The sequence below is a fragment of the Trachurus japonicus genome, chromosome 18, assembly GCF_045865225.1.
Source record: "Trachurus japonicus isolate A0001 chromosome 18, Traja_1.0".
Lineage (NCBI taxonomy): Eukaryota > Metazoa > Chordata > Actinopteri > Carangiformes > Carangidae > Trachurus > Trachurus japonicus.
The window spans coordinates 7,128,000-7,150,113 of NC_140924.1; the positions used below are offsets into that span (position 1 = coordinate 7,128,000).

The 22,114-nt window shown below is 40.1% G+C and overlaps 2 protein-coding genes across 2 annotated transcripts; one reads left to right on the top strand and one right to left on the bottom strand.

The window, feature by feature from the left end:
- Positions 1 to 7,950, top strand: LOC146968572 (uncharacterized). The gene is made up of 7 exons (XM_085759275.1): positions 1 to 93; positions 1,936 to 2,001; positions 2,665 to 2,946; positions 3,511 to 3,762; positions 4,517 to 4,701; positions 7,459 to 7,498; positions 7,592 to 7,950. Exons 2-7 carry the CDS (start codon positions 1,971 to 1,973, stop codon positions 7,948 to 7,950), a joined length of 1,149 nt encoding a protein of 382 aa, XP_085615401.1. The 5' UTR covers positions 1 to 93; positions 1,936 to 1,970.
- Positions 7,951 to 10,899: 2,949 nt separating this feature from the next.
- Positions 10,900 to 13,658, bottom strand: LOC146968573 (butyrophilin subfamily 1 member A1-like). The gene is made up of 3 exons (XM_085759276.1): positions 13,541 to 13,658; positions 12,218 to 12,562; positions 10,900 to 11,222 (listed from the first exon to the last, which is right to left on the bottom strand). Exons 1-3 carry the CDS (start codon positions 13,611 to 13,613, stop codon positions 10,900 to 10,902), a joined length of 741 nt encoding a protein of 246 aa, XP_085615402.1. The 5' UTR covers positions 13,614 to 13,658.
- Positions 13,659 to 22,114: the final 8,456 nt, after the last annotated feature.

Sequence of the window (22,114 nt, forward strand, 5' to 3'; positions counted from 1 at the left end):
AACTCACCGAGTAGCGGAGAAACCCGACGTTTGCTCCGTCGAGCAGAAACTGAAGATGCTTGTCTTTGTTTTCTAACACATCCACAGTCCGAGGTAGTCCACTCTTCATGTTGTGGTGAGTCTTTCAAACGTTTTCCCTCCATTTCTCGACGTCTCCTTCTTCCGGTCTTGTGTGCACTTCACGGCCCGCTCCGGAAACAGCAACTTCTCTTACCATTACACTCCAAACGGATGTATCATAGGACACCAGTGGTAAAATTATCCCTTTTAACCTGAATAAACAGTGATGAACAACGGAGTTAACATTTCAAAACACATAATAGACTGTGTATCACACGATTCTTGGTAACCCTGAATACTGAGGGGATTAGTAGGCTACACAGAGCAAAACTGTATGGTGGCCCTATTTCAGGCAAGGGCAAACTAAGGCCCGCGGGCCAGATGTGGCCGTTGGGCTTTTTAATCCGGGCCCTACTGGTACAAAATTGTCCAAATAATAACAAAGACTGCCAACTTTGATGTATTGAAAAAGAAGAAAGAAGAAAAAAGAAAAAAGAAAGAAAAGAAAATGCAATCTGAATGCAAGTTTTCTTTTGCTTTTAGGTAGCTAATGGCTTTTACACATGCCTCACCCAAGAACAAAGGCCTTATCACAATCTTTTATCTATAGAGCAATAACTCTGTGGAATAGGCTAATCTGCCTCAATACCTCTGTTATACTGAAAGTAAACGGGTATTTAAAAAGAAATTGAGATCCTATTTTATATGAGCTGTACACAAGTACTACAAGTGGTTCCATTTTGCTGTCTAAGAAAAACAATGTTTAAGATTTGTGGAAATTTTCAAATGTTTGTTTTAACTTTTTAACATTAGGTAGCTATATTGTGATTGACTGTATTTGTATGATATGTTGAGTATGTGACGTTCTTGTGTAGCCTATATTCTGTGTTCCTTGTGGGCCCCAGGAAAACTAACTGGCTACTAAGGTACCAGCTAGATCCTTAATAAACAATTAAACAATTTGTATTAGTTCACACAAACACTTTCCATCCAGCTGATACTGGCCCGTCCGTCAAACTTTAAAACTCATTGTGGCCTCTGTGCCAAACTGTTTGCCCAACCCTTGAGCTTTGAGGGACACTGTAAAATTGTCATTGGGCTATCTATCTATCTATTTGTAGTGCAGGATTTTGATTTTTTGGGGTGTAAGTAACACTTTTAGCCACATGGGGGGGCACTAGAGGAAATGCAAAATAGTGCAGTCAGTGCATACTGAGTAGACCAAAATCCCCCTAATTAAAGCAAACAGTGCAGTTAGGTTTTACTTTGTTTTCTAACTGGTAATATTCTTGTTCTCACCGCAGAGAGATAAACTTTGAAGCTACATATGATAAGTTGGACACAGTCGACAGATCAGTCTTCAGTGTCGATGAGCGTTAAAGTGCAGACGTCTCTCCATTGCTCGGGGTCTTTAAATGAACTACTTTTGTTGCTTTGTTTCCTGTTTGACGGTAGACCACCTCTCTTGTGGCTGCGACTGCTGCTTTCATGTTTGTGACGAAGTTTGATTCTCACGTCAAAGTTTCTCAAGCAACTGAGGACACAATTATTTTGAAACAGCCAGTTCAAGTTCATCAACCCACAGTGAGACATGTTCTCTGTAGAGACAGTTCTGTCTGTGGAGCTGCAGCAATTAGCCAATTAACTAATTAACTGCTCATCAGAATAATAATCCACAACTATTTTTATAATCAATCAGTTCTCTTCAAGAAAAACTACCTCTCACACATTGTGGTTTGACTGCTGGTTGGCTAAAAGAAGACATTTAAAGAATCTCTGGTTTTCAGATTAGCAGCATTTAGAAACATATAGCCTAGTCTGATTTGTTCCACAACACTGATCATGTGATTTCCTGTCTGTCTCAGGCTGTGGTAGAAAACTGTTGAAGCTTCAAAAGCGGTCAACGCAGAATGGAGATCGCATCAGCCTGCCTACTGCTCTGTGAGTAGCTACACTATTTACTTTTACTTGACTAAACTTTTTCTTGACATCATAGTCAACACAGAGGAGTCCAGCATCTGGAGTCCTTTATTGACAAATTCATTCATACTGGAAGATCATTGGGGTGGGGGATGGGGGGGCTCTCATTTCCAATGTTGTTAAGTAGATTGATGAACATATACCAGTTAAATGCAGAACACCAAAGAGAACAAATAAGAATCAATGAAAACAGGTATAAACAAAAGACAAAAGGTGAGATTAAGGAAGTATAATGATAAAGAGGTAGGCTACCAACAAATCCAGTTTAAAAATCTGGATTTAGCATAATAGCCAAAAGTTCTTCAACATTCACTGTGGATTCAATGGACATGGAACATCAGCTCTGTTGTGATGAGTCGACTGAATTAACGTGTAAATGACATTTGATGGCAATCATGCCTTTCTGAGAAGGCCGACCATACAGGAAGTGCCAATGACTATTATAAGAATCACAATGAACCGAAGACAGAAACCTCAGCGTGGTTGACTCTGGTGCCTCTGTGTCTGCACCAACACGACTCACTTTAATTTCAACATTTAACACAGGAAATATCTACGGCTCCAAATGAAATGAAATCCATTTATGATTTTAATTTCTTTGTCTGACCTTCCCCTCTCGTGCAGCTGCACTGAGCATCAGCTTCCCCTGTTGTGCAGCCACACTGAGCATCACTCCCAACAGATCTCAGTTCTTCATGTATGATGAAATCCTTTTGAACTGTGTGAGCGGCTGGACCGTGAGGAGGAACACCGAATTCCAGAAGTCCCAGCCTTGCCAGTATGGCTGGGCGATCCCACGTAACTCCTCCTGCACAGTGGAGGCCGCCGACGCCACGGACACCGGAGTGTACTGGTGTCAGTCTGAGCGAGGAGAGCGCAGCAGCACCGTCAACATCACAGTGGCCGGTAACACTTTGTTTAGTCACTTAAATCATCACTATAGTCATAGCAATAGGTTCGTTACCTTTAATTGTCGGTGCAAGCTATTTTTAGAACGGCGGAGCAGAGCCGCTCCGCGAGCTGCTCAGAGCTAGGCTACGGAGGCTCATGGGATTTCTTGGTTTCCCTCATCAAACTCATCAAATACACAATCAAACAACTCCACAACGCTCTGGTGGACAAGTTGTGACCTGCACATTCACCACGCTATGAGATAATAACACAATGTTACCAGACAAAGTTGTTTTAGAGGGAAATACATGCAAAACCGCTGATGCACGTTGCCTTCAGGGACAGTTTTTCATCAAGCAGTCTCTGTATTTCCCTCTAAAACAACTCTGTCTGGTAACGTTGTGTTATTATCTCATAGCGTGGTTCTATAAGTAGCTCACACCAACAATTAAAGGTAATGAACCTACTGCTATGACTATAGGGATTATGGCGATGGGCCAATTTGCCAAAATGTTGAACTACCCCTTTAAAGCTAACAAAGCAAACCCTCATATCAGTACAACTGCTCCTGTATTTCAGACGGTGTGATCCTGGACAGCCCTCAGTTTCCTGTGATGGAGGGAGAGGAGGTGACGCTCGGATGCTCCTACAAGGAAAGAACCCAACCTGAATCGACATCAGACTTCTCCGCTAGCTTCTACAAAAATGATGTGTTCATCGGCAAACAGAGGAAGATCGTCTTCAAGGCAGTGTCCAAGTCTGACGAAGGTTTCTACCAGTGTGAACACCCCTCGAAAGGAAAGTCCAAGCCGACCTGGCTGTCAGTGACAGGTGACCATGCAATAGTCTACAACAGTTTTTCTGGATGTTTAGGTTTTATTGCTCTCTTGGTCGCATGTAAAGATAGTTAAAGTATTCAATATTACACTTTCTGAGTGATCCATTAAAAATAGAGCCGATTTCAGAATACACCCAGAGAAACCAAATCCTGTAAGTCAAAGTGGGCGGGGCTTAGTGACTACTTTGTTGTTAGAGCACTGGAATAAGAGAATAACGACACTTCCATTGACTCCCGTGGTAAGGGTTATGCGCGAGTGGCAGGATATGGGTATTGCAAAAGTGCCCAGAAAACCCATTCACTCCAATGTATGTGTGTTGCCCACTTGCTTCAAAATTGATGAAAACGGCCGTGTTTTTGTTTTTAGGTGTCTTGGTCATATCAAATTACACTTATTATTTGTTTATTATAAAATATAGATTCAAACATTCATGTAGAAAACTGTTTTTTTTTTGTTTTTTTTACTAGAATATGTGTTAATGTTTATCTGTAAGGTGTCCACCATGATGCTATTAACGTGGGTGATCTAGAAATGTCCTTAAATTATTGAAAATGCCGCACTTGCTCATTCACCAACAATGCAGAGATGTCAGTTCTTGGGCGCTTTTGCAGTACCCATATTCCACCATTAGGAGGCACTTCCATTGGACCAATGGAAACCGGCTGGTTTTAAGACTCAGTTTCTGGATCTATGGGACTTTTTTTGTGTAACATTTGAATCAAACATTGTTGTTTTCTTCCTCACAGTCAGAGCTGGGCCGACTGTTCCTCCGACCTCGGTGGTGCCAACCCAGAAAACGCCAACCCAGTTTAATATTTGGATTCTGGTGGGTAGCGTCCTGCTGTTGGTTCTCTACAGCATCCTAACCATAGTGAGCATTTACATCCACCGAAAGCTGGCTCGCGGTAAGGACATCTCTGAAAATCCAAATGTCAGTCGAATGTATTGATCTGTTTGTGTGGAGAAGTTTCCAGCTGTTGGTTCTTAGACTAAAACTCTGCAGCGAGCATCTGTTTGTTCAACAATAAGTTGAAAACTGCTGTGGTTAATGAGGTAGGACCACTAGCAGAAGCAGCAGCAGAGCTTGTTTCTATAACAACACCAGGAAATAAAATAATAACTAGGGTAAATGTTCATGCAGACATCAGTGTAGACCACTGACAGGTCGGGGTTGTGTTGGACCTCAAACACAGTGACAGGACGAAGCTCTCACTTTGTGTGTAATGTTGTTTATTGTGAATAAAAATATAATAAAATCAATGTTTCTGAACTTGAACTTGAACTCTCCCTTCACCGGTTTTCCACAGTTCGAGCTTATGCTAAAATGAGAGCTGCCAGTCGTCTTGTAGAAGAATGATGTGTCCTTGGTCTGACTTGGAAGAAGAAAAAGAAGAAAGGGAAGGAGAAGGAAGAATAATCCCTTTATATTATCCCTTAACAAATATAATTTCCACCTGCTTTTGAAGAGATATTGTTGTATTTTCTAATAGTGATGGACTCCAGGTCACCGTTCCTGTCTAAACTAGTTCTGCGATGTCTGTTGAGCATCTACCTGCAATGAGAAGAACCTGTCAATCAATCAGATGCTGTTGAAGTTTACATATGAGTGAAAATCAATTTAATTATCTAAGTGAATTTTATTTAGTCTTTATACTTTGACATCCTCCCCATTTTTTTCCCATTTTGATTTGTCTTTGGGATCATCAGGTAAGAGAAGAGCGGGAGCAGGCCCACTTTTTGTTCGTGGGTCAGTTCCCCCCACACAGTTGTTGTACACAGTCGTTGTAGTACCAGAATTTGGCCACTAGATGTCACAATGTTTTCAGAAAATGGATTTTGATGACTCAGTTTGCCTTTGTACCTGTTGCTTTGTTGCGTCACGCTCTTTTATTTCACCTTTATTGTCACTGTGTCTTGTTAACTATCCTCTATCTAATGAATAAATAAATCTAATTAACATCTGGTTGTTTTTATGTTACCTTCCCTTCACAAACACGTTGCACATGGACACATACTAAACATATAAAACAAACACAAAGCTTTTTGTTAAAATCTAAATCTAAAAAACACAAATGTACAGTTTTTTTTTGCAGCTTTTCATTTTTACTATCACATTATTTGGTGTCATGGGTGTTTTTTCCTTCTCATCTCAATCTAAATGTAGGCCTATAAACTGTATGAACTACATGAAACAGGAAGTGGTCACGACCCACATCCTCATATGAAACACCTGCTTATTCTTCGGCGTCTTTTGTCTCGCGGTGCAGTGTGATCATGCTATCAGTCTGATGTCGACTCTTAGCTGGTGATGACCTTCAGACTACAATAAGCACATATAGACAAAATGCAAATAAGGCACTGGTTTTACAAGCTCTCGCCTCACATCAAACCGAACCGCGGAACACTTTCTTATCACTGGATTACTTTTTGGTGAACCCTCGATGTGCGTGTAAGTTTTCATTTCCTGGTTTGCAGAGAAGTGATTGTGTAGCTCATCACATGGAGGTATCTGGTGGTCGTTGGTCGATAAACTCGACTTTATTTTGGTCATGGTTAAAGTAGGGTTGATGTTGTGTGCACACATCAAAGACAGAAACTAAAAAGCCAATGTTATCAAGGTCAAGGTCAACGCTATTGTCCCACCACGTGTTAAGTTTTTTTTTATGCAAACAACTGTGGTGCAACCATTAAAGAGGAACTAAGCAGGATTTCTCCCGTGGCTATGCTACATTTTTACCTTCTGGAGTAGTTAATGTAGTTAGTAAAGCTCTGGAGTAATTGTGATAGTTAACTACATGACTTGTTACGAGTGAGAACGGAGGCTCTCTGTCTTGCACCCAGCATCTCTTGGCTGAAAACCAACTTTGGAACATCAGTGTAGTACTTGGCTGCCGTTAAGACAGATATACACGTTTTAACATCGTATATGTTTTATAAAGTAATGCACCGCTCCATGGATTGATTTAAAAACACATGTAAGGGCGGTGGGTTAGCAAAACAGAGGAAAAAATCTTTAAAAATAAAATTACATATAAAACAATCATCAACTACTGTATAAGCCAATGAAAAAAAAAAGATAAAAAACAATCGTCAGAAACCAAAGACAACAATATAAACATGGAGCATAACGCATAATAATGAATAACCAGTAACAGACAGCAGCTCTTATGGTTTTCCTCTGCACCAATCCAGGGCTCATGTAGGTTCAACACAGTGAACAAAATGAAACGTGACAACATGATCACAACGACAATAAAAGAAAATTCCAAATACATGGATGGATGGATTTCAGTCTAACTAGGTTTTTATCTTAAATAACAGCCTGAATTATCATTGAGTTTCTGAATATTGTGAACACGTCATTGAGGAGTTGTTTCCCTCTGTAGAATAATACATTACCATACATGTTTCCATCGACCTGAAGTAACCTTGATAACCTGTGGCCCTGAACTCAGACCTGTGATGTGTGGTTGTATCTATTGTATCTGATTTACAATGATTTTAACAGTTACACCCAGAAACACTAATGTATGTTGAAATGACTTAGAGACTGGAACTCTTTAACACATGCCACTGAAACTACAAACACTTGTTAGCAGCTGTCCTCATGTATTTTGAAGCTGAAGCGATGACGGCTAATAACCAGATGAGATGTTTGTCTCGTCTTGTTCCTTGTTGTTTCTCACAGGGACACATGATGTGGATTCTGGTGGTACCAGTCACCATGTGTGAGTGTTTTTATTTCACTTTTTCCTTTGTTTTACTTCATAAATGTCATTTGGGGCACTGTATGACTTAATGTGCTGTGTCGCTCTATGCAGTGCTTCTTGCTATCAAAATGGTTCCGACCCTCTACGAAGCAGAAGAGTATGAAAACATCACCGTTGGATGGGACGCTGAAACCAAAACAGACATGTCTCAGATCAACATGATCTGCTTCTTCTTGTCGGAGTATCCCAAAGTTTTCTATCACATGATAAAAGGTGTGGAGGATCCAAAGTCTCAGGATCAGCAGTTCGCAGGACGGGTTCAATGTAACCGAGACGCTCTCAGACAAAGACAAATCAGGCTTCATGTGTCCAGAGTCACAGCTGCAGACTCTGGAAACTACAGGTGTGACGTGGCTGCGAATTATAACAAAGTCACGAAGCAATGGGAACTGGAAGACACGGGTAGGTGAATGGGTAGGGAAACTGATACGTACTATATACCACTGCTACTGTACTGATACAAACACTGTTTCACCCACAGAGGAGTTTGTCTTGAGCGTAAGCCAAACCAATCATGGTGAAAATATGGACGAGTCCATCAACACAGGTAGGTCAGGAGATGATCAAAAATGACCAGTTGGCCATGCATTATGCATTATGTCAAGGGCCAGTTGTTATAATGCAATAATGATGTCATGTTTGTTGAGAATCACAATGGAAAATAGAGCAAATGAGAACAGAGAGTGAGATTTTCACTCACTTCACTATTTCAACAACCCAACTTCCAGCTGCTTTGGCCCGGTCACGACTGAGAGATTGCATTGAGTGATAAAAGTTTAGTTTTGGTTAAATAAGTTCAAGATACATTATAAAGATGCGGTGCAGACTGTTCTCTTGTGTGTAAGAAAGAAGTGTGTCCTGGTAAACTCTTTGCACCACATATCACATCCAAACACTGATGTACTGTTTTCACGCAGGTGCTAACAAACCATCATGTACAAAGCAAAAAGAAGATGGATGCAGTTCTTCAAGGATATTTGGACCATGTCTGGGAGCTGTAGCCCTGGCATTATTAATTGGCGTCTTTGTGTATCTTGTGGTTTCAACTCTACGATCTCGTACAGTTACTTGGTTGACGCCAACGGTCAATTAAAGGTAACTACGGTACATTTAGATTTGTTGCAAGTTTCCTTTTTTTCTAAAAGTTGTTCTATACTGAACCTTGTCTCATGTTTTACCCCACAGCTCAAATGAATGGGATGAAAACTGCATTATTTCAGCTGTGCAAGAAGAAAATCAAATCTGTACGGTTTTTGAAGAGAAGAAGGTCGAACCCACACAATCTGTATATACGGCCACACACTAAGTGCATCAGACCTGTGAATGTCACTTTTTAACCCCTCTGTCTTTTTTTTCTGTGATAAGCCCACCATTAGTATGTGTTTGTTTATATAGCTAATGGTTTTGAATCCTTGGGCCCCTGAAAGACTCCCTCCCCCATTTTTTCCCCTTAGTTTTTCATTTGTGTTTAAATGAGTCAGTATAGCATTAATTAAGTATTAGGCATTAAGTAATGTAATAGTGTAATAGTTATGTAATACTGTAGTAATAGTGTCATGTGCAGTTGAAGCTGTCACCTGGGGGGTTATTAATGCCCAGTGCAGTGCTGTTACTTTATGGTTGACCAACTTTTAACGATGTATTTACCCAGCCAAGCGGCATCTGTAGGTTCAATCTTTTTCCTGAAGTTGCCAAGTAAAGACGTGTTCTCAAGTGCATCCCCGGCCTGATTATTGTCTCCTGCACAATATACTACAGTCAGTGTATTAAAAACTGTATGTCAGACTGAATTCTTCTTTCTTCTTCCTTAACCCTCTGACTGCCGATGAGTCATCATATTCATTTTACAATGTGAATACACAAATAATATTTTTCATTTGAAGCTTTCTGTCCCAAATTCTGCCGAAGTAGCTCTGTCTCCAGGTGGGCTCAAACCAACAACCTTCCGGTTAACAGCCAAGACACGCTAACCGATTGTTATGGCAACAAGTTTACAAAATAAAAGACCCACAACGTTCAAAATATAACACAAAAAAGAAAAGCTTACGGTAGTCATGTAGGCCTACCTGTCTTCATGCCTGATGTTTGAATTTATACCATAAAAGAATCATATTTAAGCCAACTTCTCCAAGAGCTCCATGATATAATATATTGATGTTTTGACATTTATTTACACAATTAATTGTGCATTAGCTATTTACGTGAGCAAATAGAGAATACATAATTATTTGGTGTTGATATGACAGATAAATATTAAGATTACGATTAACTTTATTGTCCTCAATGAGGAAATTTGGCTCAGGGTTAAAAAGTGCTGGTCACAGTCATATAATAGTTGTACACACATATTCACATACACAATTATGTAACAATAGTTGGAGCAGCATTTTGGATCAGAAAGAATCAGCTTGGGGCTGACTGTATTTTTTTTTAAATAAATAGTAATAGCAACATGATTTACATGATTCACAAAGTAAAAAGAACAACATGATTCACAGAATTAAAAAAAATTACATAAAAGTTTTTTTTTTTTTAACAAAATAGAGCTCTATGATGTAGAATAAAGACAGAATAAAGTGCACAGATTGAATGACACCTTGTGGCATCCACACAAGTAAACACACACACATTGCACTACATTCTTGTGGAACACCGCCACCTGCTGGAAGAGGCAGTGTCTGTTCTTTAACAGTTTGACAGATAATAAATAATAAAGATTTGTACTGTAAGCATCAGTGATTTGATATGACAGACACAGATCGTTGATGCTTACATTACAAAGCACCACAGTGTCATTGAAGGTCCCTTCTTGTAAAGTGCAGTGGTGTTGTCTGTCAGGATGACCTTTCTGTGTTTAACTTTGTTTGTTTACTTCATGAATGACGAGGTTTAAGGATGTCACAGTAAATATAAAACAGGGCCCTCAAGTGGTTGTGGATCAGGACACAACGTCTGACTCTGAATCCAGTGTGGATTCGACCTCCACACAGACGAGCACAGTCGTTCTCTAAAGCTTTGTGACGGCTACATGGTACTGGACAACACTTCATTTAAACAGCCATGAACATTTAGATATAAGCATTCAAATATTATTCCTGCTTCCTGTGTGTAAACTGTGTCTTCATGTTTCCCCTTGATTTGGTTCAATCATTTCAGTTGAGTTTTCTGTTTTTTCCTCCTCAAACATTGATTTATGTTGACGGCACCACAAGAACATACTAACAATAGAAACACCAGGGACAAGCAGCATCATAGACCCAAGTATCACATAAAGGATTTCAGGATTGTCCTTGATGAGATCACCTGAAACGATGGAGCACAGAGCAGCTCAGTGTTTATACAGAAAAGTGTCTTGGACATTAACAGAACCAGAGGAGAAGGTTGTGAAGATTTCTACCTGTGATGTGAATCTGAGTGTCTCTGGTCTGGTTGATGAGCTTCTGTTGGACTCTACAGGTGAAGTTGTTGGTCTTGTGTCTCTTCTCCACAGTCACTCTGCTGCTGACAGTATAGAGGACATCAGGACCTCTGACTGTCTCTGTCGGTCCAGCAGAGAGCAGCTTTCCCTCAGCGTCCAGCCACAGCAGCTCAGGCTCTGGATACCAGCCTTTAGACTCACACTGTAACAACACTGAGCCACTGGTGATGGGAACAACCTGTATGACAGGTGAGGAGACTGAACCTGGGGACAAGAGGAGAAAAGTCTCTTTAAAGGGATACAGTAGTTCACCCAAAATTGAAATTGGACTAAGGGCTGGGAGAAGTTTCAGAGTCCTCCGTGGCTTCTCTGAGTTACAGGGGGTCTCGGTGTAGCAGTGCATGTCCATATAACGGTTGCAAATGGATACCACCTGTCTTTGTAACAAAAAGACACACCAAAAAACATCCAAATACCTCCATGCTGCTCGTATGTAATGTCCGTCTTGTATTGAAGCCCCAAAATGCGAAGTTGTCCCGAAAAAAAATTAAATAAGTCTATATTTCAAGCTTGTTTTGTAGCAGAAGCTTATCGAAGTTCGTTTGAACCAGGAAGAGGAGCTTCCACTACAAACAAGCTTGAAAAATAGACTTATTTAATTTTTTTCGGGACAACTTCGCATTTTGGGGCTTCAATACAAGACGGACATTACATACGAGCAGCATGGAGGTATTTGGATGTTTTTTGGTGTGTCTTTTTGTTACGAAGACAGTTGGTATCCATTTGCAACCGTTATATGGACATGCACTGCTACGCCGAGACCCCCTGTAACTCAGAGAAGCCATGAGGACTCTGAAACTTCTCCCAGCCCTTAGTCCACATGAGGGGGAGGAGATAATGAGTGCAATTTCAATTTTGGGTGAACTATCCCTTTAAGTCTATTGGATCTGCTTTTGTCAGTCGCTAATGTTTGGTCGTGAGTCGTGACGTATGTTATGCGCCGGGAACAAAATGAAGCTGCTGCATGCTGTTTATGATGATTGCAATGAACAGAGCAAAGCGAGTGTGTGCTGTGAGCATGGCTTCGCAAACATCTCTGCGCTGCATTGTGTACAAACTAGAACTTCAAACTTAACACAGAACCTCAATGTCATTGTTCGTAGCCCCTCTGTCTGTTTGCAACGAAAACATTTCAATCCCTGGCAGAGTACTGAAGGGAAATGAAACGTATAGGCAGGCGGAGCCAGGCTGGTACTCACCAACAATGAGATGGACAGAAGCTTCTTCCTGCATTGAGTCAATGTGACATGTGTATTTTCCTTCATCAGACACTTTCACTCTGGAAATTTTCATGGAGATGTTTCCTCGTTCCAGTTCTTCCAAAAACACTTGAGTTCGATTTTTATAAGACTGATTTTGATTCCAATACTTCCGTCCCTCTTCATGAATATGAATGTACTTTGGGTCCAAACCAGGTTTGGTCCACATCACTGTCAAGCCAGAGGCACTGATGGGAGGTTCAAGGCGACATGGTAGGATGACATCATCACCAGCCAAAGCTGTGATTGGTTGATGTGACGAAAGAAACTTTGACTGAGCTGCAGCTGAAAGAACAAAAACAACAATTTTAATTCCAGTCATCACAAATAATCAAACTTGAGAAACAGAGAAAGAAGAGAGTCACATAAGAGAAGAGTCACACAGAGAAGAGTGTTGGTGAATCATGTCAGTGGCTTCTGTCTGTCTCTAATGTACTGACCTGACTTAACATATTTTAGTACTAGTAATGTGTTGTAATATTGTATGTGTTTATGCTATTTTCTACTTAAAATGTATTCTAACCTTTTGTATTGTATTGTAACACCAACCTGCCTAGAGGACTCCAGATGGAAATTAGCCCACGGGCTACAATCTGGCACATTTGCACGTACTACGGTACATGTTTTATTAATGTGCACTGTCCTGACCAAGGGGGCAGTTGTCGGTCTGAGAAGTGAAGCTCACTTCCGCGTTCAAAAAACTGCAATCCCCTCGGATTCCTCTGGGGGCTGGTGTCAGAAGGGAGCATTCCCCATAGACCCCCATGTTAAAATCGCCGACTTTACATCCTCAGTAAACATGTTAAAAGCCTGGTGTCAGAACGTTTTTTCGTCTCAATTGATAGTTTCTACCCCCGCACACACTCTGAGGGGGGTGAATTTTTTTTAACTCTACTGTTTTACTGTTATTAGGTTAAAATTCTGGCCAATCAGGGCGCGGAAACGTTGAGTGACAGGTCCGAGCAGCTCCGTGGACAGCTGCTTCGAGGCCAGTGGGCGGGTTAGGGTTAGGGTTAGGGCCGGCCAATCCAACATGGCGCTGTTCAGGCCGCCATATTTGAGTCACAAAAACGACTCCCCAAAACCAATGGGTGACGTCACGGACGCTACGTCCATTCTTTTTACAGTCTATGGTCCTGACTTCTAAATAAATAAATTACAAATTACAAATTACAAATGACTGTAGTGTTTCACATTACAAACATCCGACTCTCTACCTCTGAATATTTACATCTGTTTAGATTAGATCAGCTTTGACTTTACCTCTACACGCATGTGTCACAAGAATGATCTTAAGATGAAAAAGTGCAATACACAAATCACAAGACGGTCCCATTGCTGGAGTCCATCACATCATGAGGAATGAAGAATCACGGGTTTCTGAAAATTAAAAAGGAACACGTGAAGAACAAGTGAGTGAGGAACTAACGTAAGACACATGATCACTCATGGAGAAAACAAACAAACAATGGATCTTGAAAAGAAACGAAAGTGCTCTGATCGTTCTTCAAACCACAGACCACGGACCCACCGTCTTCTTTGTGTGTGTTTCTTCCTCACACACCCATTAGAGTTGAAACAATAAGTATATTTGTGCTTGAATAAAGCATTCCTGCAGTATTTTCTAAGCAGTTTTTTGGGTGTTGGCACCAGTGAAAACCACAACTCTTCCTGTCATAACTTTACTCAACATTGTCCTTGTTGAAAATAACGGTCCTGAAAGAGGAAGTGCTGTACATGGGTTTTGCGGCAGTTATAAGTTGAACTCGGTTACCAAGAATAAAAACCTCAGCCTGTTTTATCTCTAAGGCCTAAAACATTGATCCAACACAAGTCAGAGAACATTTAACAATTAGATCAACATTACAGGGACTTTATGATTTAAAAGTCTGCTATTTAACAAAGTATAAAAAAACAAAAAAACTGAACGTTTGTAACAGAGAAGGATTTTACATCAGGTCTGAGCTGAATGCAGGTTCAGGATTTCCAAACCAGTAAAACACCACACAAAAACTAACTCCTTTTCATTTAGACAACAACAGTATCAACTGCTTTTTAAATGCATCTAGGGTTCAAACCTGTACACACGTTAGGCTACATAACAGTCGAAGCTTTTACATGTTAAAGATGATTTTATTGACGGATTCAATATTTAACAGACAATTTAACAGAAATAAGCAGTTCTTACCGACAGAGTGATAACAGTTGGTCCTCTGAGAAACAGCATGGCATAATACTGATGAAATGAGGAAATGAGGGGCGGAGTGTGAAATCTCAACGGTAGTGTCAGAACGAGGGGGAGGGGGGGTGTTTTCTACAGAGGCTTTTGTGTAGTTACTAATCAATGAATCACAAAATGTTTACATTTGACAATAATATCATTATCACTGATTCTTTTGGCCACAGTTATTGTTAGAGAAAATAAATAGCTTTTTCTTCTTTCAAGGCTGTGTCACAAACTAATTTCCCCTTGGGGATAAATAAAGTATAATCTAATCTAATCTAATCTAATCTAATCCAATCTAATCTGATCGAACAACAGTTCATTTATGACAGTAGGACAGTGTGCACGTTCATGCAACACAACAAACACTGTTGTTCACACACAATAATGACTCCATACAATTGTGCACATATACTGTACAGTTGGTGATGAAGCACAGTCGACAGGAAACCACAGTGTGGGTGGTGTCCCACATGATGGGATGGATTTAGGTGTTAAATAAAGATTAACGGTTAAAGCGAGAGTGTAAAGGAAGAGTCTAGTAGGTGTGGACGAACTGAAACTGTAGTCTTACCATGCTGGTGGCAAACCGTTGGGTGTTTCAGATACTTTATGAATCTTTTCTGGGTCAAATAGCCTACAGTATGAGCTTGTCTAGCTCAGTGGGTAGAGCAGGCGCCCCACGTGCAAACGCTACAGTCCTCTGAATCGGTTGTGGCTAGATGGCGTACACGAGCAAATCTCGTTGAGAACTCCTGACTGGTTAAGTTTAGTAAAACTGACATGTCCAGGTGTAAAATAGGGGGAAAAAAAGCAAAAAGTAAGTGAAGCTATTGGTTGGGTTCAGGCACAGCTAAGTAAAGATTGCATGTTTTCTAGGACGTCACTTCCTGCAGCTCATGTAGCAACAACCCTCTAAATCCTACACCATAGTCCTTTGCTGCAATGTCGTTTCCCTATTTCCTGTCTCTCTCAACTAACCTGTCAATAAAATGCAAAAAGACACAAAAATAGACTTATTTTAGCTTTAAAAAAAAAACAAAAAAAAAACAATAACAACATCCATCATCCCACGTGGCTCAGTAAAGCAATAACAGGTCAGATGAGGAGCTGAGTGGACAGAGAGAAGCTGCTCAGTGGAGCTGTGAGGTGACTCCAGTGTGAGCAGCAGTGGCGCCATCTGGTGACACAAACACGTGACTGCAGCTCCTCAAGTAGTTTGCTCCTCCAGCTGCTACAAGGTCTGAGAGCTGAGTTAGTGAAGACAGAGACATGGAGGACTGACGTCAGGAGACAGAGGCCCAATTCCAATTCTAATTTTCATCCCTACCCCTAGCCCTACCCCTTAACCCTTGCCCCTTGAAATGGAGCAACAAGGGGTACAAATTGGGACACCCCTTCAACAATCACATACGTCATCAGTCGTCTCTGCGTGCTTTCACATAAGCAGACGCTTTTGCCACAAATCCTGTATTCAAAACCATGTTAACTTAATAAAATAAAATAAAATTTAATGCAGGCTACAGAGCCCCCAGGCAGCGCTGTCCAATACACACATCAAGATTCACTTTTCAAACAAACTAATGCGACTGCCACAATTGTTACATTTCATCAATGAGACCAGCATTTATCTCCTAAAAAGAATGTAACTACCCGGTGGTAAACCTTTAAAAACCTGCGGGTAAGTTAATTAGCGATTGTCTTTTCTCCCGGGATGACGACGGAGGTTGGCCGGCTGACAAACTCTCCGGACGGATGGTGTCTCTGTGATGAGCCGTTCGGCTGTTAACTGAAAGGTTGGTGGTTCGAGCCCACCCGGGGACGGAGCTTCTTTAGCTGAGGACTGGAGAGAAAGGAGATTGATACTATTTCATATTAACTGTTTATTTGAAGGACGGTATCCATGGCTACAACATAGAGCCATGCAGGATCAATGAAACATTCAAGTGCACCTGGACAGTTCACCAGTGTTCAGAAGCTGTTGAAGTGAATCTGTCAACAACAATTAGCTGCATCTCAGTAAATGAAAATAACATGGAAAAGTTTATTAAATTCAAAAAGTAAAACTAATACATTATATAGATCCATTACAGTTCATGTCTTTATTTAATTTCTGTTAATTGTAATAATGATTATGGCTTACATTTAAATCATATATTACAAAAGTCCAGTAAAAAATGCATTTTAAATATGGAAATGCACTTTTCCATGATAATCTAATTTATTGAGATGCACCTGTATAACCATGTAGGGTCAATTGAGGATTCAAGTGCACCTATACACTTCACCAGCCTTCAACCACTGTTGAAGTGAATCTGCCAGCAACGATTATATGTAATGTAACTGTGATTGATTTGTGGAAAATAAACTTTTATGTGTCAAGTTGGAGCAGAAGCAATGAGATATTTTTGACTGCATAAACCTCACACTTTACAGAAATATATCACAAAAAAAATCCAAAACTGCATTTATCCTGAAGTCTGCTTCAAATTGGATATTCTACTCCTGTGAGATCATAGACAGAGATTTAAAACATTATTAATGATAATATAATAAATATAATGTAATATAATATAATATAGTCAAATAATAAACCTCTGTATATATGCACAACTCACACATCTCAAAATAGATATTCAACCAGTTTAAGATTAAGATGAACTTTGTTGATTCCAGGCTGAGAAATGACTGACACAACAACAACAACATCAACACATGGGTCACACAGAAAAATAAGAGAAGAATAAAATAGAAACAATTTGTATAAAAATATAGCTGAACAGTTGTAAAGTGTAATGGCAGTGGATAGGAAGGATTCAAGGATTCAGGAAGGATTTTTTAATATACACACACACATCACAAAAAAAATCCTTAATACAATTTATACAAGGTGTAAATATCAGACATTTACAACTGAAAACTTAAAAAAAAAAAAGACTTTTGTGTCAAATCTGTGTTAGCAGGACAATAAACATCATGATACTGTTGAAGACAGCAGCAACTGCAGCAGCGACCTCCTGAGCAGTGTTGGGAGTTCCTACAACAATGAGAGAAGTTAAAGCTATTAAAACCACTGAGTTATGCATTTTATATAATATTTTATTGAATTAATAGCAATGTTTGGTATACTATTTTGAATTCAGTGACCCCCTGGCATTGTATTGTTCTCTGTTTTGTATTTTTTACTAAATGTAATTCTTGAATTGTCAATAAAATTTGCTAAAAAACAAAACAAAAAACAACAACGAGAGAAGTCGGGTTAAAGGTCACAGTGAATGTCAACAAACACCATCTATTAATGAGTCAATTCATATTTCACAGAGTTCAGTCTTGTTACCTCTCTGGTCGACTGTTTTTTCTGTCACTTCGTCTTCTTCAGTTACAGCTGTAAACACAACAAAGTGCTGATCAGACACAAGGCTTTGATTAAAAAAAGACTTTCATCACAGACACCAGATCATGGATCATGGACCAGAGAACGAAGACTCAACTAGCAGTGAACCAGTGTTGAGATAGCCGAGGCTCGTGGTGCGTTCAATGACATCCAGTCAGCGTTTGTATGAGAAAAAGAGCAACTCCTGTTGGTTGTAATATCTAATGTTTATGCTGCTGTGTAAAATACTTACAGAGATTCACACTGCTGCATTTTCTGCCCCCATATCCAACCATGAAACAGCAGCAGTACTCGGCCTCATCGGACGCCTCCACCGTCCTCAGTCCTAACGTCCAGTTTTCTCCTTTGGAGGGGAGCGATGGGACTTTGTCTTTGTACGACAGGAACTCCCTCCCTCCAAGAAAACATTACATCTTCACCACCTTTAATCCACTCCAGTATAATGTCCTCACTGTCAGTGAAGTGTTTACAGGGTAAAGTGATGTTTCTACCAACTGTCGCCTTTACTGGTGAAGTCCCTTCAAAGTGATCCTTTTCAACGGGACAGTTTGTGGGGTTACCTGTAACAAACAGCACAAACAACACTTATTATTATATTATATTATATTATACTATATTTGGATATTAAAACCTACATGTTGACACTTAACTGATTTCCTCACTGTGTGTTATTATCTATAGGGAAAGTCCTCTTGAAACCCTGTCAGGCTCAATAAATGAAATCATAGGCTACTATTATTACACCTACTGTTGATTGGTGTGGAGAAGATTAATTTCAAACTCATCTCTTAATCATCACTGTACTCATCACAGTGATGTTTGGATTGCTGACTCACAGTAGCTGTAGGCTATTCGTCTCGTGCTGCATCTCTCTACACCCAAGAAAAACGAAAATAAAATGACTTCAGTCAGTAAACGAACCAACATCATTACACTGTTACACAAGCTGAAGAAATATGTTATATGTTATTTACATCTTAACTTCAAACATTAAGATATAAAATGTTAAGATATAAAACGGATCTTTTAAAACTTCTAAATGTCATAATTTCAGCAGAACAATGCTCTGTAAAGTTGTACCAGCTATATGGCCTGCTCCTGTGGTGCCTGGTTTTTATGACTTTCTCACCAAAGTTTCATCTCAGAGTCAGAAGCTTTTTAAAGAAGCTCATTATTGAAAGGTTGAGTTTCGTTTTCTCCTCATCTCTCTGTTGCACAATTACACAGACAACAAATCCTGGAGCACCACATATGTAAAATAGATGAACACTTACTGCAGAGTGTGATCCCCAGAACCAGCACAAAGGTGCACAAAAGCACAAAAAGTTTGGTTTCCATTGAGAAAAGAGCAAAAAAAAAAATTCTGTCAGATGTTTATCCAACCAGTCAAAATACCTGTGGAGCTGCTGTCACGGTTTCACCTACAGTAAATGGCACATGCAGGAACTCAGGTGTTAAAAGGCACGGAGCCAAAATATGCACACGCCCATTTCATCTAGGGACTGAATGAGGATTTCTGAGGTGGCTAACACTTTACTTGACGGGTTAGTGCATAACGCATTCATAAGACTGTTTATAAGGTGTTTGTATCCATGACAACTTGATAAGGCATTCATGCATTGTTATGGTCCGGCTCAAAAGACCACAACAAAAACGATCAAACGGAGGATGGAGGAACAATAATAAAGGTACAATTTATTTACAACGTAGGAGAATGTGCAACAGAACCATAACCAAACATAAAACAAACGAAAAAAGGCAACAGTGGCTCGGACTGAGCTTCAGCTGGCGGCAGGCAGAGAGAGAGCGAGCAGACTGCCAACCATCTAATATAGACCCCGACACAGGTGTTTCACATCAGGGCCCCGCCTCGCATCAGCCACTGCAGGGGGGAGGGGAAAATACAGAGACAGAACACATAGACCGGCCTGGGCCGTCACCCCCCCCCACCCCCCATCAAAACAGGGTCCCACCAGGAACCCTGTGGACCAACCAGCCACAACAAAATTACAATAATATATATATATATGTAATAGGCTATATTACCCAATAACTACAATAATATACATTACCCAATACCCAGTTTTCAACATGTGAGGAAAACACCATTTACTCCCAATTCTCAACATCACCTGCGTGACTCCCATCCCTCCCAGCAACTGGTACCTGGAAGCAATTTAAGAGAGAGAGAGAATACACAACAGAGAAGCAAAAAATCAAACAGGAGCACGAGACAAAGCGTCGGCCACCAAGTTGTCCTTCCCTTTAAAATGCCTTATATCCAAAGTATAGGCCTGGGCTGTCACAACATTGCTACATTGCTATTCATTTGGGTTTGTAGGGTTAGGGTTAACTGAATGACACTTAATAACAACATTATGACGTTGACATAATGTTTATGACACGTTCATAACAGTGTCATGTCACTCTTATGATGATACCTTCAAGTAAAGTGTTACCTATTTTTTTTAACTGCGGAATGTGGACCCAAAGGCAGACCTCACCTCAGTAGTAACAACAATATATTTATTACTGAAAGGTCAACAAAAAAGTCTTCAAAGTGCAACAGAAACTTACAAAGTACCAACAAAACGGTCAACAAGCAATAAGTACAACAGAAAAATCTTGAAACTGAGAAACGTGAGAACTCAATACAAAGGAACACAGGAACAGGACATGACACACGGGCAAGATATGCTGGACAACAGGTAGCAACACAGACGGGCCGACAGACTGACAGAGAACACAAGGGCTAAATACACAAGGAGAAACAAGGCACAGGCGGGGAAATCAACACAGGTGAGATCATCAAATGGTGGGAAACTTAAGGGGTGGGACACATACTGTACTTCAAAATTACTGTAATTAATAAATAACTGAACTGAAATCCTAACAAGAGACAACATTAACTGACTAGTATTTTATATAAATCTTTATATTATCAGAAGTAAAAAACAGTTTTAGTTTTGTATTGCAGATTTTGTAGCCCATACCAGTATACATGATGACCTTATCTTTTATCACTTAAATAACTTGTCTTGACCCTCGAACACAACAATGGCACCCAGGACGGAGAGTACGCTAACATTAGTTAGCAAGCTAACACTGACGGTAGAGACATAACATGTCTGCTCTGGTGCAACGACTTTAAGGGTAGATTCACGATTCTAATATAAACAGGTCATCATAGAAACACTGCAGCTTTCATTAAAGGAGCTGTACGCTAACGTTTGCAACTGTTTACTGACCAATCTAGAAGAAATGTTGCTAGTTCAGCATCAAACGGACAACATCAATGTTTGCGCCTCTTTCCAAAGGTCTTGTTAGCCAGCTAGCCCTACACTTTCTGTTCTTGCCCTGGTTATGACATTTAAAACGGTCGCAGCAATGTTTACCAACATCTACTCCTGGCATCAGAGAAAGCTAAAGCTAACAATTAAAGTTTAGGTAAGGTTAATGGACTGAGCTGTTGAAAACAACTCTTCAACACGGACACAATGACTAATACATCTCCTAGTGGGAAAGAACCTGCTGTGGTTTTGCGTGATGGTTGTTGCTATGGCTATGTTTGTTTTGTTTTTCAGTTCAGTTCAGTTTATTTAGAGTGGAAATTCACCCGTATGGTCTCAATACACTTTAGTAGTCAATCACAATAAAATCAATCAATGGAAAAAGTTGACTGGCCAAATAAGCAAAAGAACACACAATAAGACAAGGCAATAAAACAGACGAGGATAGAACAATTAGAAAGTCAAATAACACCAAAAACATTGTGTAGAAAGGTGTTTTTAAAGAAGTGATTTAAATATTGCAGTGGAGAAGGCCATACAACCAATTCTATGACTTATTGTGAGTAGGTACTTCTGTCTTTCAGGCATATACTGTAAGCAGCATGGCTTCTTTAGGGAGTAGGCCTACTGTGTAAGTCACCATCGTTATCACCATGTTGTTGTCATGTCGTCATGTCAGAACTTCCTAACCATCCATCAGGAAGGTTATCAGAGCCATGAACAAGGCGGTAGACTCTTAGTGGTATAATCAGGACACTGCTCTGTCATTATTTATGAAGAATTATTTAGAATAGAGAGTTCAGGAAATTGATTTTCACCAGGTTGTATATGAGCTTTAGACTTAAGTCCATCCTGGCTGAGTTATTGTGGGTGTTAATCTGTTGTTCCGCCTGCCACTTCCGCTCTGTGCTCAGGATGTGGCGAAGAGT

Coding starts and splice junctions, on each gene's coding strand:
- LOC146968572 (XM_085759275.1), top strand. CDS start 1,971: ATGGAGATCGCATCAGCCTGCCTACTGCTCT. Junction 2,002..2,664: donor ATCAGCCTGCCTACTGCTCT/GTGAGTAGCTAC, acceptor CCTCTCGTGCAG/CTGCACTGAGCATCAGCTTC. Junction 3,763..4,516: donor GACCTGGCTGTCAGTGACAG/GTGACCATGCAA, acceptor TCTTCCTCACAG/TCAGAGCTGGGCCGACTGTT.
- LOC146968573 (XM_085759276.1), bottom strand. CDS start 13,613: ATGGGACCGTCTTGTGATTTGTGTATTGCACTTTTTCATCTTAAGATC. Junction 12,563..13,540: donor TGTGACACATGCGTGTAGAG/GTAAAGTCAAAG, acceptor TTGTTCTTTCAG/CTGCAGCTCAGTCAAAGTTT. Junction 11,223..12,217: donor TTCTGTCCATCTCATTGTTG/GTGAGTACCAGC, acceptor TCTTGTCCCCAG/GTTCAGTCTCCTCACCTGTC.